Genomic DNA, 17,725 nt, shown 5'->3' on the forward strand with positions numbered 1-17,725 from the left:
CTGCACATCTCAGAGCTGGGAATATTGGCCTGGGAGAGGACACTTATGTTGGTATACCTTTCCTGGCAGTGCATTTGCAGGATTTTGCAAAGACAGTGCAGGTGGCAACACTCCAGAGGTTTGAGGGGTCTGCTATACCTGGTCTATATTTGGCATGTACACAGTAAGATGGGTGCCATGACTGCTGTGTAGGCCATGAGCCCGTTGCTGGGTTTGACATACTGAACTTTGAATACTTTACTCCAGTGGAGTCCAAAGTCTGCATTGTCCCTTTGATGTCAGATAGTCAAAGAGATGTTCCATACAGAAACAGGCCCTTCGGTCTGACCTGTACATGCCGACCAGATATCCCAACCCGATCTAGTCCCACCTACCAGCACCCAGCCCATATCCCTCCAAACCCTTCTTATTCATATACCCATCCAAATGCCTCTTAAATGTTGCAATTGTACTAACCTCCACCACTTCCTCTGGCAGTCATTCCATACACGCACCACCCTCTGTGTGAAACGTTGCCCCTTTGGTCTCTTTTATATCTTTCCCCTCTCACCCTAAACCTATGCCCTCTAGTTATGGACTCCCCTAAGTCAGGTAAAAGACATTGTTCTGTTTATCCTATCTATGCCCATCATGAGTTTATAAACCTCTTTCAGGTCACCTCTCAGCCTTTGATGCTCTAGGGAAAACAGCCTTAGCCTATTCAACCTATCCCTATAGCTCAAATCCTCCAACCCTGGCAACATCCTTGTAAATCTTTTCTGAACCCTTTCAAGTTTCACACTGTCCTTCCAATAGGAAGGAGACAGAATTGCACGCAATATTCCAAAAGTGGCCTAACCAATGTCCTCTACAGCCACAACATGACCTCCCAACCCCTGTACTCAATGCTCTGACCAATAAAGGAAAGCATACCAACTCCTCCTTCATTATCCAATTTACCTGTGACTCTACTTTCAAGGAGCTATGAACCTGCACTCCAAGGTCTCTTTGTTCAGCAACACTATCCAGGTCCTTAGCATTAAGTGTATAAATCCTGCTAAGATTTGCTTTCCCGAAATGCAGCACCTCACATTTATCTAAATTAAACTCCATCTGCCACTTCTCAGCCCATTGGCCCATCTGATCAAGATTAGATTAGATTACTTACACTGTGGAAACAGGCCCTTCGACCCAACAAGTCCACACCAACCTGCCGAAGCACAACCCACCCAGACCATTCCTCTACATTTACCCCTTCACCTAACACTACGGGCAATTTACATGGCCAATTCACCTAACCTGCACATTTTTGGACTGTGGAAGGAAACCGGAGCACCCGGAGGAAACCCACGCAGACACGGGGAGAATGTGCAAACTCCACACAGAGAGATGCCTGAGGTGGGAATTGAACCCGGGTCTCTGGCGCTGAGAGGTAGCAGTGCTAACTAATATGCCACCGTTGTAATTTGAAATAACCCTTTTCGCTGTCCACTACACCTCCAATTTTGGTGTCATCTGCAAACTTACTAACTATACCTCTTAAGTGCAAGTCCAAATCATTTATATAAATAACGAAAAGTAGTGGACCCAGCACAGATCTTGTGGCACTCCACTGGTCACAGGCCTCCAGTCTGAAAAACAACCCTCCACCACCACCCTCTGTCTTCTATCTTCGAGCCAGGTCTGTATCCAAATGGCTAGTTCTTCCTGTATTCCATGAGATCTAACCTTGCTCACCAGTCTCCCATGGGGAACCTTGTCAAAGTCCATATAGATCACATCTACCGTTCTGCCCTCATCAGTTCTCTTGGTTACTTCTTCAAAAAGCTCAATCAAGTTAATGAGACATGATTTCCCATGTATAAAACCATGTTGATTATCCCTAATAAGTCCTTGCCTTTCCAAATACACGTACATTCTGTCCCTCAGGATTCCCTCCAACAACTTGCCCACCACCGATGTCAGGCTCACTGGTCTATAGTTTCCTGGCTTGTCCTTACTACCCTTCTTAAACAGCGGCACCACGTTAGCCAACCTCTAGTCTTTCGGCACCTCACCTGTGACTATCAATGATACAAATATCTCAGCAAGAGGCCCAACAATCACTTCCCGAGCTTCCCACAGAGTTCTAAGGTACACCTGATCAGGGGATTTATTCACCTTTAACCGTTTCAAGACATCCAGCACTTCCTCCTCTGTAATATGGACATTTTTCAAGATGTCACCGTCTATTTCCCACATTCTGTATCTTCCATTTCCTTTTCCACAGTAAATACTGATGCAAAGTACTCGTTTAGTATCTCCCCCATTCTCTGCAACTCCACGCAAAGGCCGCCTTGCTGATCTTTGACGGGCCCTATTCTCTCCCTAGTTACCTTTTTGTCCTTAATGTATTTATAAAATCCCTTTGGATTCTCCTTAACTATGTTTGCCAAAGCTATCTCATGTCCCCTTTTTGCCCTCCTGATTTCTCTCTTAAGTATACTCCTACTTCCTTTATACTCTTCTAAGGATTCACTCGATCTCTCCTGTCTATGCCTGACATATGCTTCCCTCTTTTCCTAAACCAAACCCTCAATTTCTTTAGTCATCCAGCATTCCCTATTCCTACCAGCCTTTCCTTTCATCCTAACAGGAATATACTTTCTCTGGATTCTTGTTATCTCATTTCTGAAGGCTTCCCATTTTCCAGCCATCCCTTTACCTGCGAACGTCTGCCCCTAATCAGCTTTTGAAAGTTCTTGCCTAATATTGTCAAAATCAAGTCAATGTTGGATTTATCACCAATGTCTGGTCACACTGAAAGGAGACTCCAGTTGCATGGAAATGATCCACGTTGTCCAGGGGCTTGCTGTGGATTTTGATGGTTGGGGACTCAGGGTAGCGTAGCAGGACTGAGTTGGTCACAAACCTTTCCCTTCAGAATGTGTAATCTGAGACACATCCTCAGTGAATGCATCATTGATGGTTTGTAGACTTTTTTTAAGATTAGATTCCCTCCACTGTGGAAACAGGCCCTTTGCTCAACAAGACCATACCAATCCTCCGAAGAGTAACCCACCCAGACTCATTTCCCTCTGACTAACGCACCTAACAGTACGAGTAATTTAGCATGTCCAATTCACCTGACCTGCACATCTTTGGAGTGTGGGAGGAAACTGGAGCACCCAGAGGAAACCCATGCAGACACTGGGAAAATACACAAACTCCGCACAGACTGATGCCTGTGGTTGAAATTGAACCTGGGTCCTCACGCTGTGAGGCAACAGTGCTAACCACTGAGCCACTGTGCTGCCCCTAATTGCTGGAAAGATTCAGGAGGTCTGATAGCATCTGTTGAGAGAAAGTAGAATTAACATTTTGGGTTCAGTGTCTAATCATTCTTAGCATTTACCATGTCAGGCCCTTTAAGAGTCCGATATGTTTCAACGAGATCACTTCTCATTCTTCTAAACCCAGTGGGTAGAGTCCCAACCTGTTTAACCTTTGCTCATAAGACAATTCCTCCACACCAGGGGCCATCCTAGTGAAGCTTCTCTGAACTGCCTCCAATGAAATGATGTTTATCCTTAAATAAGGGGACCAAAACTGCTCACGGTACTCCGGGTGTGGTCTCCTCAGCACCTTGTACAGTTACAGTAAGACTTCCCAACTCTTACACTCCAACCACCTTGAAATAAGGGCCAACATTCCATTGGCCTTCCCAATTCCCTGCTGGCTCCTGTAAACTAGTTTTTGTGTTTCGTGTCTAATACCCCCCAAGTCCTTTTGTTTAGCTTTCTGTAGTTTTTCTCAATTTAAATAATATTCATAAATGAACTACACCGCATTTTCCACGTAATATTCTATTTGCCCAGTTTTTGCCCACTTCCTTAACATATCCATATATAAACAGTCCCTGCCTTTCCACCTGTTTTTGTGTCGTCTGCGAAGTTGGTTCAGTCCATTCATTTCCCTTCTCCAAGTCATTAATATGTATATGGTGAATAGTTGCAGTCTCAGCATGGAACCCTGTGGAACTCCTTATCATGGTTATCAATCTGAAAAGACCCCCATACCCATCGCTGTTTCTGCCTCCAACCCCATGGACTCTTATCACTTAACCTTGTGTGAAGTATCTTGTCGAACACCTTTTGGAAGTCTATATACAGCCCATCTTCTGGCTCCCCCCTATCTTCGGAAAACTAATAGTCAGGTACTATTTCCCTTTCATGAATCCATGCTGATTGCTTGATGTTTTTTTAAATATTCTGCTATTACTTTCTTAATAAGTGATACCAATACTTTTCCAACAACAGATATGAGGCTAATGACCTATAGTTACAATACCCCCCTTTTGCCTCCTTCCCTTTTTGAACAGGATATACTAGCATTGGAGCGAATCTCGGAGAGGTTGAGAAGAACAATCCTGGGAATGAAAGGCTTGTCATACGAGGAGTGGTTGAGGATTCTGGGTCTGTATTTGATGGAGTTTAGAAAGATGGGGGTGGATTTGATTGCAACTTATGGGTTACTGAGAGGCCTGTAACAAGTGGACATAGAAAAGATGTTTCCGCTAGTAGAAAAGACTGTGTGGAGTTAGCACATTCTCACCGGGTGCTCCGGTTTCCTCCCACAGTCCAAAAATGTGCAGGTTAGGTGAATTGATCATACTAAGTTGCCCGTAGTGTTAGGTGCAGGAGTAAACGTAGGGGAATGGGTCTGAGTGGGTGTGCTTCGGTGGGTCGGTGTGGACTTGTTGGGCCGAAGGGCCTGTTTCCACACTGTAAGTAATCTAATCTAATCTTAAAATAAAAGACTAGGACCCGAGGGCACAGCCTCAGAGTGAAGGGACAACCATTTATGACCGAGATGAGGGAATTTCTTCAGGCAGAGGGTGGTGAATCTTTGCAATCCATTGCTGCAGAAGGCAGTGGATGCCAAGTCAGTCTTTAAGACAGAGATAGATTAGGTTCTTGATTAGTAGGGGGATCAAGAGCCATGAGAGAAGGAAGGAGAATGGAATTGAGAAACATATCAGCCATAATCGAATGATGGAACAGACTAAATGGACCTAATGGCCTAATTTTGCTCCTTTTACCTTCTAGTCTTATGGTCTTCACTGGCCACCCCTGTTCACCACTGCTCCCCAGAGTCGAGAAGATGGGATTTGATGGAATGTGGTGGGAGTTATTGATACTTCAGCCCATTTTTACTTGTGTGGGGATTCAGGGATATTTGCTCCCAGTTTAAGTACAGTCTAGATAACTCGGAACAAAGAGCAGCTCTGCCATGAATAGCATCGCCAGTTTAATAGCAGTACTGCCCTATAAGGTTCTCTGGTTAAAAGTAGTGAGTTTTTTTGAGGGACTTGGGAAAAATTTAGGGGTTTTGTGATGTGCAGAGGCAGTATTTTAAAGCCAATGAATGAGCAGCAGATTTCACTTGGAATCAGTACCATCTATCAAAGCAACTGCATCAGAGGCACCGGGGAAGTGAGCAAAGAGAAATTTGTCTTTGTGAGTGTGTGTGGACAGTACATGGGTGTTCTCCCTGGTCTCGGTGTTTGGTTGTGCCGGTCTTGGTGAACTTGCTCCTTTTTCCATGCGGAGGATGTATTTGGTGTAAACTTGGAGCTTATTTCTCCCTCTTTTGTGTTTTCCAGGGTCGCTGGTTCAATATCAATACCCAGTTTGCTCTATCACCATTCTCTGCTGCATGTTCAAATCATTGATTAGTTTGTTGGTTAAAGTGCTTACTTGTTTGGAAAAAGTTCAATGATTCAACAATTCCCCTCATCTACATAGGATAAACAGACCACTAAGATCAGGGACAGATTTGCATTCATTTAGCACCTTTCATGCCTTCAGGGCATAATACTTTTTTATTTGAGTTGTAGTCACTGTGGAAATGTAGGGAATATTACAGCAATGTGCATCTCATGCAGCATGATAAGAAATAGACCCTAGAGTAATAGAGGTCTCCAGTACAGAAAAAGCCCCTTTGGCTCATTGAGTCTGTGCTGGTCAAAAAGACCCATCAAACTATTCTAATCCATTTCCAGCACTTGGTCCAGAGCCTTCAATGACTTGGACTCCCAAGTATACAGTGTCAGCCTTTAATGTTGGTGAGGGATTCTCCAGACCACACCATGATAAACTGACCTATTCCTCTTCAAAATAGTCCTGTGGAATTATTTTTCAACCACCTGAGAGGGTGGATAGGAGCCTGAGTTTAATGTCTTGCTTAAGGTTGAATCCAGCATTTTTCTGTTGAAAATGCTACTGTTTAAATTGAGCCCAAACAGAGGAAAATCAATATAAATCCCCAGTGATGTTTTAAAATCACTATCTCTAGTCTCAGTCGGAAATGGGTAGTTAATTATAGAAGATTCCTATATCCCAACGAGAGTGAGAGAGATCTGGATCCAAATGGTAGTGTCTAAAAGTGTGAGAGTTCTCGGGATATGACTGATCATTTTAATGTTGAGAAGTTTTGGAGATGGGTTGTTTTCGGTGACGGTAACTTTCGGATTTTACAGTCAGTGTTTGAATCTTGGTTTCTTGTTGTAGGGAGCAGCCGATTTTCAGTGCACGGGCCCATGTTTTCCAGATTGACCCAGCAACCAAACGAAACTGGATTCCAGCTAGCAAGCATGCTGTTACCGTCTCCTTCTTCTACGACAGTACACGCAACGTTTATCGGATCATTAGTGTCGGTGGAACTAAGGTATCAAGGGATGAGAGGACCCAGGAACTGAAGTCACCCCAGATAATGGCAGTAAACTCTTCTGGATCCTTGTACCCACACCACATCCCTGTAAACAGTACAGTCACTCCAGTCTCCATCCGCACTGCGATCACTGTCAATCCACACCTGTATGTAAATCTGGGTCAGATTAGTTGGACACATTCAGGAAGGAAACCGGGAGATTACAGGGCAAGCATGTTCCAATGAAGATAAATGATGACACTAATAAATCCAGCAAAACCTGGATATCAGGATTTGATAAAAGAGAAAAAGGGGAAGCTTATGGCAGATACCAAGGATTCAAAACAGCAGAAGACTAAAGAGAGTGTAGAATATGTAAGGAAGAACATACAAACGAAATTAGGAGAGCAAAAAAAAAAGACATGAAAGGATAATGGCATGTAAACTAAAGAAAAATCCCAAATTCTTTTAGAAGTATATTAAGAGTAAAATGGGAACTGTGGGTAAGAGTAGATAGGGTCCATTAGGTCAACAGTGGTAGTTAGGGCATGGAGCTGGAGATCGTCAGTTGGATTTGAAATGAATACTTTGTGTCACTGTTCACCAGTGAGAGGGACAATGTTGGTTCCGAAATCAGGAAGAAGCACTGTGATATAATTAAAGAAATTAGTATAGACAGAATGGAGATTCTGAATGGTTTCGTAGGCTTAAAACTATATAAATCTCCAGGCTGTTCAGTGAGACATGGAAAGAAATGACAGGGGCACTGGCATTAATTTTCACTTCCTCTTTGGCCACAGGAGAAATGCCAGATGATTGCAAGAGAGCCAGTCAATTAACCTCAGCAGTGGGAAACTATTGGAAGTAATGGTGGACTGGGAAAATCAAATAGGTAGGCAAAAGTGAGAACTGCAGACACTGGAGATTAGAGTCAATATTAGAGTGGTGCTGGAAAAGCACAGCAGGTCAGGCAGCATCCGAGGAGCAGGAATCCTGATGAAAGGCTTTTGCCTGAAACATCGATTTCCTGCTCCTCTGATGCTGCCTGACCTGCTGTGCTTTTTCAGCACCACTCTAAATCAGATTGATAGCAGATCTTGTTTTAGAGCAAATGGTGGTATAGCCAACCAGGGAATCAGACTTCTGGATTTGGTGATATGTAATGAGGCAGGACTGGATTAAGGAGCTTGATGTGAAGGAACCCCTAGGGAGCAGTGACCATAGTATGATAGAATCCATTCTGCAGTTTGAGAGGGAGAAGCTGGAATCACTTATAATGGTATCACAAATTGAGTAAAGGTAACTGTGAAGTCATGAGGGAGGAGATGGCCACAGTTGATTTGAAAGGGGAGCCTAGCAGGGAAGACAGAGGAACAGCAATAGCAGGTATCTGTGCAGATAATTCAGGAGGCACAGTAGAGATTCATCCCAAGGGTGAAGAAACAATTGAAGGAGAGGATGAGGCAACTATTACTGACAAAGGAAGTCAGGGATGGTATAAAATTAGTGGGAAGCCTTTAAAAACCACAGGATAATTTAAAAATGGGGGAGAAAATGAAATATGAGAGTAAACTAGCTAGTAGTATAAAATAAGATTGCAAACTTTTTTTAAGCTATCGAGAAGGTAACAGAGAGGCAAGAGTGGGCATTGTACTGCTGGAAACTGAGGCTGGATAAGTAATATTGGGGAATAAAGAAATGGTGGAGGAACTGAATAGATACTTTGCATCAATTTTCACAGCAGAAGATATTAGCAGTTTTTCAGAACTTTGAGAGTCAGAAGGCAGAAGTGAGTGTAGTGACCATCACTAAGGAGGTGCTGGGGAAACTGAAAGGTCTGAAGGTGGATAAGTCACCCAGACTAGATGGATTACACACCAGAATTTGAAGAAGACAGCTGAGGAGATTGTCATGACATTGATAGTGAGCTTTCAGGAATCGCTAGAGTCAGAAATTTCCTTTTAGAACTGAGATGAGGAATTTCATCAGCTGGAGAATGGTGAATCTGTAGAACTCTTTGCCATAAAAAGCTATGGAGGCCAAGACATTGAGTGTATTTCAGACAGAAATAGAGGTTCTTGATTAGTAAGGGAATCAAGAGTTAAGGGGAGAAGGCAAGAGAATGGGGTTGAGAAACATGTCAGTGTCGAGAGTGTGGTGCTGGAAAAGTACAAAAGGTCAGGCAGCATCCGACGAGCAGGAGAATCGACGTTTTGGGCATAAGCCCTTCATCAGGAATGAGACTTGTGAGCCAAGGGGGTGGGGCTGGGAGCAAGGTAGCTGAGTGTGAGATAGGTAGATGGTGGGGGTGGGGTTAATGGTGATAGGTTGGAGAGGAGGGTGGAGCAGATAGGCGGGAAGAAAGATGGACAGGTAGGACAGTTCAAGAGGGCAGTCCCGAGTTGGAAGTTTGGAAATGGGATGGTGGGGGGAGATGAGTAAACTGGTGAAATCCACATTGATGCCGTGTGGTTGGAGGATCGCACGGCGGAAAATGTGACGTTCTTCGTCCAGGCATCGCGTGTAGGTGTGGCAATGGAGGAAGCCCAGGATGTTGCATGTCCTTGGCGGAGTGGGAGGGGAGTTGAAGCGTTTGGCCATGGAACGGTGGGGCTGGTTGGTGCAGGTGTCAGGGCATAGATGGGGTGAATAGCAAAGGTCTTTTCCCTAGGATGGGGGAGTTCCAAACTGCTAACCACCCAGCGCCTCATCTTCCACCTTGGGACCCTCCAACCACGTGGGATCAATGTGGATTTCACCAGTTTCCGCATTTTCCCTCCCCCCATCTTATTCCAGTTCCAACCTTCCAACTCGACACCGCCCTCTTGAACTGTCCTACCTGTCCATCATCCTTCCCGTCTATCTGTTCCACCCTCCTCTCCAATCTATCACCATTAACCCCACCCCCTCCATCTACCTATCACACTCTCAGCTACCTTGCTCCTAGCCCCACCCCCCCTTCCCATTTATCTCTCCACCCCCTTGGCTCACAAGCCTCATTCCTGATGAAGGGCTTTTGCTCGAAACTTTGATTCTCCTGCTCTTCGAATGCTGCCTGACCGGCTTTTCCAGCACCACACTCTTGAATTTGATCTCCAGCATCTGCAGTCTCACTTTTGCCTTGAGAAACATATCAGCTATGATTGAAACATGTCAGTGATGGACTGCATGGCCTGGTTCTCCTGTTATGTCTTACATTACTGTCTGAGGGACATAATTAATCTACAATCGGAGAGGCAGGGATTAATCAAGAAGTCAGCATGGTTTTATTCAAGGCAGGTCATGTTTGACCAACTTGATTGAATTTTTTGAAGAGGTGACCAGATGTGTAGATAAGAACAATGCTTTTGACTTGGCCTACTTGAACTTCAGCAAGGCTGATGAGGTCCTATCTGGGAGACTGATGGTGAGAGGAAGAGCTCATGGGATCCCATGAAGGAAAATTGGCAAATTGGATCCAGAATTGGCTGAGTAGCAAGAAGCAAAGGGTGCTAGTTGAAGGTATTTTTGTGACTGAAAACCTGTGTCCAGTGGGATCCCACAGGAATCAGCGTTGGGGCCCTTGTTGTTTGTGGTATATGTAAATGATTTAGAATTGAAGGTGGGAGGGTTGATCAGTAATCACAGATGACTAAAAAAACTGAGTCTAATTAAGGAGGAGTATAGCTTTAGATTACAGGAGAGTATAAACGGTCTGGTCAAATGTGCACTTACAATGCTAAGGCAAACAAGACAATAGGCCAAGTACAAGAAAATGGGATGAGAAGAGGTGCAGGATTTTCACTAGCGCAGTCTCAATAAGCTAAAGATATTTTCTCTCTGCTGTAGCTTTCTATGATAGTCTAATACTCGCCGTCCACAATCAAATCACTCCACTTTCACAGTTATTCGTCCCCTCTATAGGGTCAGTCCTTACCAGTACCATCATCAAATTCACCATTTTTTTTCTGCCCAACTGAATCTCAGGAAGAAGATCAGAATTAGTCTGGAATTAATTTACTGTAATCCTAATTTAATGAATTCTTTTGATTTCAGGCAATTATCAACAGCACCATCACCCCAAATATGTCATTCACCAAAACCTCGCAAAAATTTGGCCAATGGGCTGATAGCCGTGCCAACACCGTTTATGGTCTAGGCTTCAACTCAGAGCAGCAGCTTTCACAGGTACCTTCTGTGATTATCGCAACCGAGTAATCAGAGTAAAGAGCCAGGAACTCGATTCCCCACAAGGAGTGAGAACAGCAGCAACTTATATTCAACAGTGTTGTAATGAAGCAAAGCACCCTAGACCAAGGATTGGGAGATAACTGTGATGTGCTGCATTTTTGAAAGACATATTGGGCAGGACTTATACAATTAATGGTGGGGCCTTAGGGAGTGGTGCTGAACAAGCAGACCTTGGAGTGCAGATTCATTGTTCCTTGAAAGTGGAGTCACTGGTAGTTAGGATAGTGAAGGTATTTGGTGTGCTTGCCTTTATTGGTCAGTGCATTGAGTATAGAATTGGGAGGTCATGTTGTGGCTGTACAGGACCTTGGTTAGGCCACAATTGGAATTTTGCGTTCAATTCTGGATTTCCTGCTCTAAGAAGGATGCTGTGAAACGTGAAAGGGTTCAGAAAAGATTTACAAGGATGTTGCCAGGGTTGGGGGAATTGATTTATTATGAGAGGCGGAATAATCTGGGGGGCTATTTTCACTGAAGTGTCAGAGGCTGAAGGGTGACTTACAGAAGTTCATAAAATCATGAGTGGCATGAATAGGGTGAATAGTTAGGGTCTTTTCCCCAGGGTCAGGGAGTCCAAAGCTAGAGGGCATAGATTTAAGGTGAGAGGGAAAAGATTTAATAAGGACCGAAGAGGCAATTTTTTAATATATACCAGAGGGTGGTGCGTGGAAGAAATGAGCTGCCAGAAGAAGTCGTGGAGGCTGTACAATCCAACATTGAGAAGGCATTTGGATGGTATATGAATAGGAAGGTTTGGAGGGATATGGGCCAAATGCTGGCAAGTTAGATGACATTAATTTAGGATATCTGATCAGCATGGCCGAATGGACCAAAGGGTCTGTTTCCTTGCTGTTTATCTCAATCACATATAAGAGGGGCAGCAGGTCAGAACAGGATGAGATCAGAAAGATAGATGGCCACTGAATGTGTGCAGGATATAAGGCTTGCAAAGGATGCAGAAATTAGAAAGACTGTGGGCAAAGTACCGTGGATTGGTGTGAAATAGGAACAGATCAACAGATCAGGTGGAGGTCTGCACAGTCAGAGCTTAGGAGACAGTTTTACTGCCATCTCTTTAGCCTAAGTTTGGTGTGAAGTGAGTGACGTGATGTGGTATAACAATTCTAACACTGCTGATTATTGGGGACATCAAACATTCCACGGCTTCAAGGATTGGAACAGAAAAAGGGAGTTGCAGATTATACAATATGTTGAAATGTCAATGAAAATCTTATATTTTTCTCACCACTTTCACAACTCCAGGATGTCTCAGAGCTAAAGAGTTACTGTTTAAAATGATATTGTTGGTGGTGCACAGAGTGAGGCAGTGGAATCAGAAGATTAAAGCCAAGCGTCTGTGGAATGAAGAGATTTCTGATGATTCTGTTCTGTTAAAGTTTGCAGAAAGGTTTCAAGAGGTTAAAGAAGCTGCACGATTAACAAGAGAGAAATCCCAGGATAAAACTGAGTTAACAAACCCTGCACTGGACATTGCAGCCCCACAGGTAACGACAATCAACCGGGAAACTGAGAGTTTTAGTACCATCATCGCATAAAAATTACACCATAAATCCCACTCCGTGTCTGTAAAACCTCTACCAAAGAGTGCAATGTGTCCAATCTGTGCTTTCCTAGCCGCCCCAGCCTTCCCCATAATAAGGTGCAGGGCAGGTGGCAAAATTGGCAGTCTATCCACTTATTTTAATAAATAACAGGCAATTGAACTTGTTGCCAAACCAACTGACCTGAATAATGAGGTTGGGCATGGGCAGGCTGTTTTCGAAACATCAGCAATCAAAAGGCAGGCTGGACATCCTTCATGGAGCGCACTGTACGCATCGTGGGCAAAGTACCTTAGGTCCTACCCACCTGTCCTCCAAAACACCAAGCCCTTACCCCATCAGATGCCTAGGCTGAAGGGCCCATCATATAAGGAGCGGCTTAGCACTGTGGATCCATACTCAAAGTTTAGAAGCGTGAGTGGGGAGTCTCACTGAAGCTTACAGAATACAGAAGGGCCTAGAACGAGTGAATGTGGAGAAGATGTTTTTACTAATAGGACAGACTAGGACCTGAGGGAACAACCCGAGTAAAGGGACAACCCTTTTGAACTGAGATGAGATGGAATTGCTTCAGCCAGAGCGTGGTGAATCTGTGGAATTTATGACCTATCTTTTAGGACAAACAGAGTTAATGTCCCTCCTGTCAAATTCAATACCACTGTGTCTGTTGGTGATTTCTAATCAAACAAGTTTCAGCAGCAAAAGGCGGCCATGAGATATAGGAGCAGAATTAGACCATTCAGTCCATCAAGACTGTTCCACCATTCAATCATGGCTGCCATAGTTCTTAACCCTATTCTCATATCTTCTCCCTGTGACCCTTGATCAAGAACTCATCTATTTCTGTCTTAACTACACTCAATAACTTGGCCTCCACAGCTCTCTGCGGCAATGGGTTCCACAGAGTCATTGCCCTCTGGCTGAAAACTTTCCTCTTCATGTCAAGTCTGAAGACTCGTCTCTTCACCCGGAGGCTGTGCCCTTGGGTCCTAGTTACTCCTTCAAATGGAAACCTCTCCACATCCACTCCGTCCAGGCTTCTCCGTATCCTGGAAGTTTCAATCAAATTCCCCCTCACCCTTCACTGATTTCAGACTCAGAGCCCTCAACCCATCCTCATATGACAAGTCCTTCAGCCCAGAATCATTCTTGTAATCCTCCACTGGACACCCTCCAATGCCAATACATCCTTCCTTAGATATGGAACTTGTAATGTTCCAAATGCAGTCTAACCAGAGCCTATGCAGCCTCAGCAGTACAAATCTGGCTACATTTTGCATTCATTTCTCATTGAGAGAATAGAGAGCTGCACTGGGAGTGACCGGCTGAGTGAAATGACTTACCGATAGAAAGAATTTGACCAAAAAAAAGGACGCTGGGAGAGCCAAGAGTGACAAGTGGTAGAGTGTGAGGTAGGGATGGGGTGACAAGGGGGACCCAGGTGAGAGGCAGAGGATAGACAGAAGAGGAAAACTGACTGAGGAATGGGACTGAACCACTCTGACCAGGAATGCCCAACTGAGCCTCACAGCAAGAACGAACAAGTGACAGTGACCAAACTCAAGACTAGGATTGCTGCTGGTCAGGCACTGAGATCTGTGGGGATCTGGCTGGACTGGGATTCCCTAATCCTTGTTGCTCCTCATTCTGTGTCTTAAAAACAATGAGAAAGAATTTAAGCACAGTCAAGCTGGCGATTTAGTGGGTCACAGACTCATTCACGTGGATCAGCTGCTGCAATAAACCTCAGTCCCACAATTCATTCATCTCACTTGAGTCAGCTATATAGGACAAGACCCAAAAATAATCTGATCTTTTACCCTAGACACAGAGTAAAATAAAATGCAATCACATCTACCAGAATCCTGAGCCAGCAGATTCAGAACATTGGGATTAGGTATTTAGATACAGTGGAAAGCTGTCTCCCATAAAAGACTCTTGCCCCATAAAGCACTCCCAGAACATGGACAGAATGGGTTTTGATACAGAATAAAGCTCTAAGTAAACTTGCCTCTACTCTTTGAAAATAAAAAAAGTGAGCTTTCTCCACACTTTTACACCGAGAGTAAGGCTCTTTCTTACTGTCCCCATCAAACACTCCCAGGACAGGGACAGCATGGGGTTAGATTCAGAGTAGAGCTCACTCGATGCTGTTTTCAGTAAACATACCAGCATAAATATGTTACTGACACCATTAAATGAATTATGATCAGAGTCTCAGAAACTGCTCTTCTTTTCTTCCTGTGGCCGGTTCTTTCTGATTTATTAATGAGGTCATGAAAGATAGGACAGGGAAGAATGTGTGGCAAATAATAGCTCCCTGCAGGAGTCTGTGTCCCATTATGTTTTCCTATCAGATTATGTGATCATGTTAATGTAGAGCTCTGAAGAGTATCAGATAATCCTCACCGACAAGACCAGCGATCAGGATTAGGGAGTCCGGACTGAGGAACCAGCAGCTGTAGCATCTGAGCCCAGCCATCTCCTGGGTAAAACCTATTCCACAGGGACTTGGTGCAACTTTGCAATACAACATCTCGACATGAAGAAAAATATTTATCAGAATATTTCCTGATGTAATATGGAGCCCAAAGTGACTGCCCTCTTGCCCACTCCAACACCTGCAGTTTCCCCACTTCCTTGTCTCTGTCTCTTAGTTCCTTTCTGTCTCTGCTTTTCCCTGTCACTGCACAGCAGTTGTGCTCACTGATCTCTCAGCGTGAATGAAATGGTGCTGGCTCAGGAAAGGAAGTACTGCTACTGAAATATATCCAGATCTTACTGAGTACAACCCATCTGTCTTACTTTGTCACACTCACACTCTCTTACAGTTTCTCTCTGTCTCACTCACACGCACACACTCTCAGCATCCAGACATTTACACTCTCTCAATACATTTTCACCATCTCACACTACTTTACTTTATCTCAAATCTAATGCACGTGTCCATCTCTAACTATCCTGCACTCTTTTGCACTCTTAACGAGTTCAGACTCTCTGACTCAATGTTCTCTCCTTTACTTGAGTATGATCATACTCTTTCTCACAGTCATGAAAACTTATCTCTAATATACACCCACACTGTGTCTAACAATGTCTTAATCTATTGATCACTCACTTTACATTCATTCATGGGACATGAGTATCACTGGCTGGGCCAGCACTTATTGCCTGCCCCTGGTGGTGGTGGATTCACTGTCAATCACCAACAGTGGCTTGGTAGTAGCACTACCCAATCTGTCAAGTCCTAAAGGCCATAGCTGCTAGACTGGATCTGGGGCAGGTGGTGAAGGAACCAACAAGAGGGAAAGACACACTTGACCTCAACCTTACCAATCTGTGGGCTACAGATGTGTCCATAACAGTATCAGTAAGAGTGACCACTGCAGTGTCCATCTAAAACCCATTGATCCCACCTCACAGGGAGGCAGGTGGGGTTATTGAGAGGAGTTACAGGGAGGTAGTTATTCCACAGCCACGTGAAGAAGGTAGATGGGTTATTGTCAGGGGTCAGAAAGGGAACCAATAGGTAGTACAAGGATCCCTGTGGCCATTCCCCTCAATAACAAGTGTAGCATTTTGGATAATGTTTGAGGTTGGGGGGGGGAATGGGTGGTAGAGGGGGGGAAAAGAGAATGACTTACCAGGGGTAAGCAATGGGGCACAGACCTCTGGAACACACTCTGTCCCTGTTGCTCAGAAGGGAAGGGGGAAGAGGAGCAGAGCATTAGTCATTGGGGATTCTATAGTTAGGGGACAGACGGGAGGTTCTGTTGGGTACCAGACAGAGACTCATGATTGGTGTGTTGTCTCCCAGGTGCCATGGTTCATGATGTCCCTGATCATATTTTCAGGATCCTTAGGGGGAGGGGAAGCCCAAGTCATGGTCCACATAGGCACCAACAACATAGGTAGGAAGAGAGGTGGGGATTTAAGGCAGAAATTCAGATGGAAGCTTAGAGCTAGAACAAACAGAGCTGCTATCTCCGGTTTGTTACCCATGCCACATGCTAACGAGGTGAGGAATAAGGGAGAGAGAAGAGTTGAATACGGGGCTACAGGATGGTGCAGGAGGGAGGGCTTTGGATTCCTGGATAATTGGAACTCTTTCTGCAGAAGGTGGGATATCTACAATCAGGATGGTCTTCACCTGAACCAGAGGGGTACCAATATCCAGTGGGGGGGATATTTGCTAATGTTCTTCGAATGGGAACTGAAATTGTAGTTCAAGTATACGGGAGGTTGAGAGTAGTGAGATCAGAAATAAGATTTAAAGATCACAAGAGTTCACCGGCAGCAGGAAGATGGTCTGAAATGTGTCAACTTCAACACCAGGAGCATATGGAATAAGGTGAGTGAGCTTGTAGCATGGGTTGGTATCTGGGATTTCAATGTTGTGGCCATTTCAGAGACATGGGTAGAGCAGGAGCATGAATGGTTGTTGCAGATTCCAGGATTTAGATGTTTCAATAAAAACAGAGAAGATGGTAAAAGAGGGGGAGTTGTGGCATTACTAGTCAAGGACAATATTACGGTGGCAGAGAGGACATTTGTGGACTTGCCTACTGAGGTAGTATGGGCTGAGGTTAGAAACAGGAAAGGAGAGGTCACCCTGTTGGGAGTTTTCTATAGAGCTCTGAATAGTTCCAGAGATGTAGAGGAAAGCATGGCAAAGATGATCCTCAATATGAGCGAGAGTGACAGGGTAGTTGTTTTGGTGGGTGTTAACTATCCAGATATTGACTGGGAATACTATAGTTCAAGTACTTTAGATGGGTCAGTTTTTGTTCAATGTGTGCAGGAGGGTTTCTTGACACAGTATGTAGACAGGCCAACAAGGGGCTAGGCCACTTTACATTTGGTACTGGGGAATGAACCCGGCCAGGTGTTAGATTTGGAGGTAGGTGAGCACTTTCATAATGGTGACCACAATTTGGTTATGTTTGCTTTAGTAATAGAAAGGGATAGGTATATATCACTGGGCAAGAGTTATAGCTGGGAGAAAGGCAATTACAATGTGATTAGGCAAGATTTAGGATGCATAGGATGAGGAAGGAAACTGCAGGGGATGGACACAATTGAAATGTGGAGCTTATTCAAGGAACAGCTACTGCGGATCCTTGATAAGTATGTACCTGTCAGGCAGGGAGGGAGTTGTCAAGCACAGGAGCCATGGTTTACAAAGGAAGTTGAATCTCGTCAAGAGGAAGAAGGAGGCTTATGTTTAGATGATATATGATGGCTCATTTAGGGGGCTTGAGAGT

At 44.4% G+C, this 17,725-nt stretch overlaps 1 protein-coding gene across 1 annotated transcript in view; it reads left to right on the forward strand.

Annotated features, from left to right (window-relative positions):
• LOC132828818 (homer protein homolog 3-like) overlaps positions 1 to 17,725 on the forward strand; it is a 53,861-nt gene that overhangs the window by 20,655 nt on the left and 15,481 nt on the right. The window contains exons 2-4 of the mRNA XM_060845963.1: positions 6,531 to 6,687; positions 10,705 to 10,836; positions 12,297 to 12,404. Coding sequence (XP_060701946.1) covers positions 6,531 to 6,687; positions 10,705 to 10,836; positions 12,297 to 12,404 — 397 coding nt within the window. The remainder of the gene's footprint in view (positions 1 to 6,530; positions 6,688 to 10,704; positions 10,837 to 12,296; positions 12,405 to 17,725) is intronic.

This window comes from Hemiscyllium ocellatum, chromosome 28 (genome assembly GCF_020745735.1).
Source record: "Hemiscyllium ocellatum isolate sHemOce1 chromosome 28, sHemOce1.pat.X.cur, whole genome shotgun sequence".
Lineage (NCBI taxonomy): Eukaryota > Metazoa > Chordata > Chondrichthyes > Orectolobiformes > Hemiscylliidae > Hemiscyllium > Hemiscyllium ocellatum.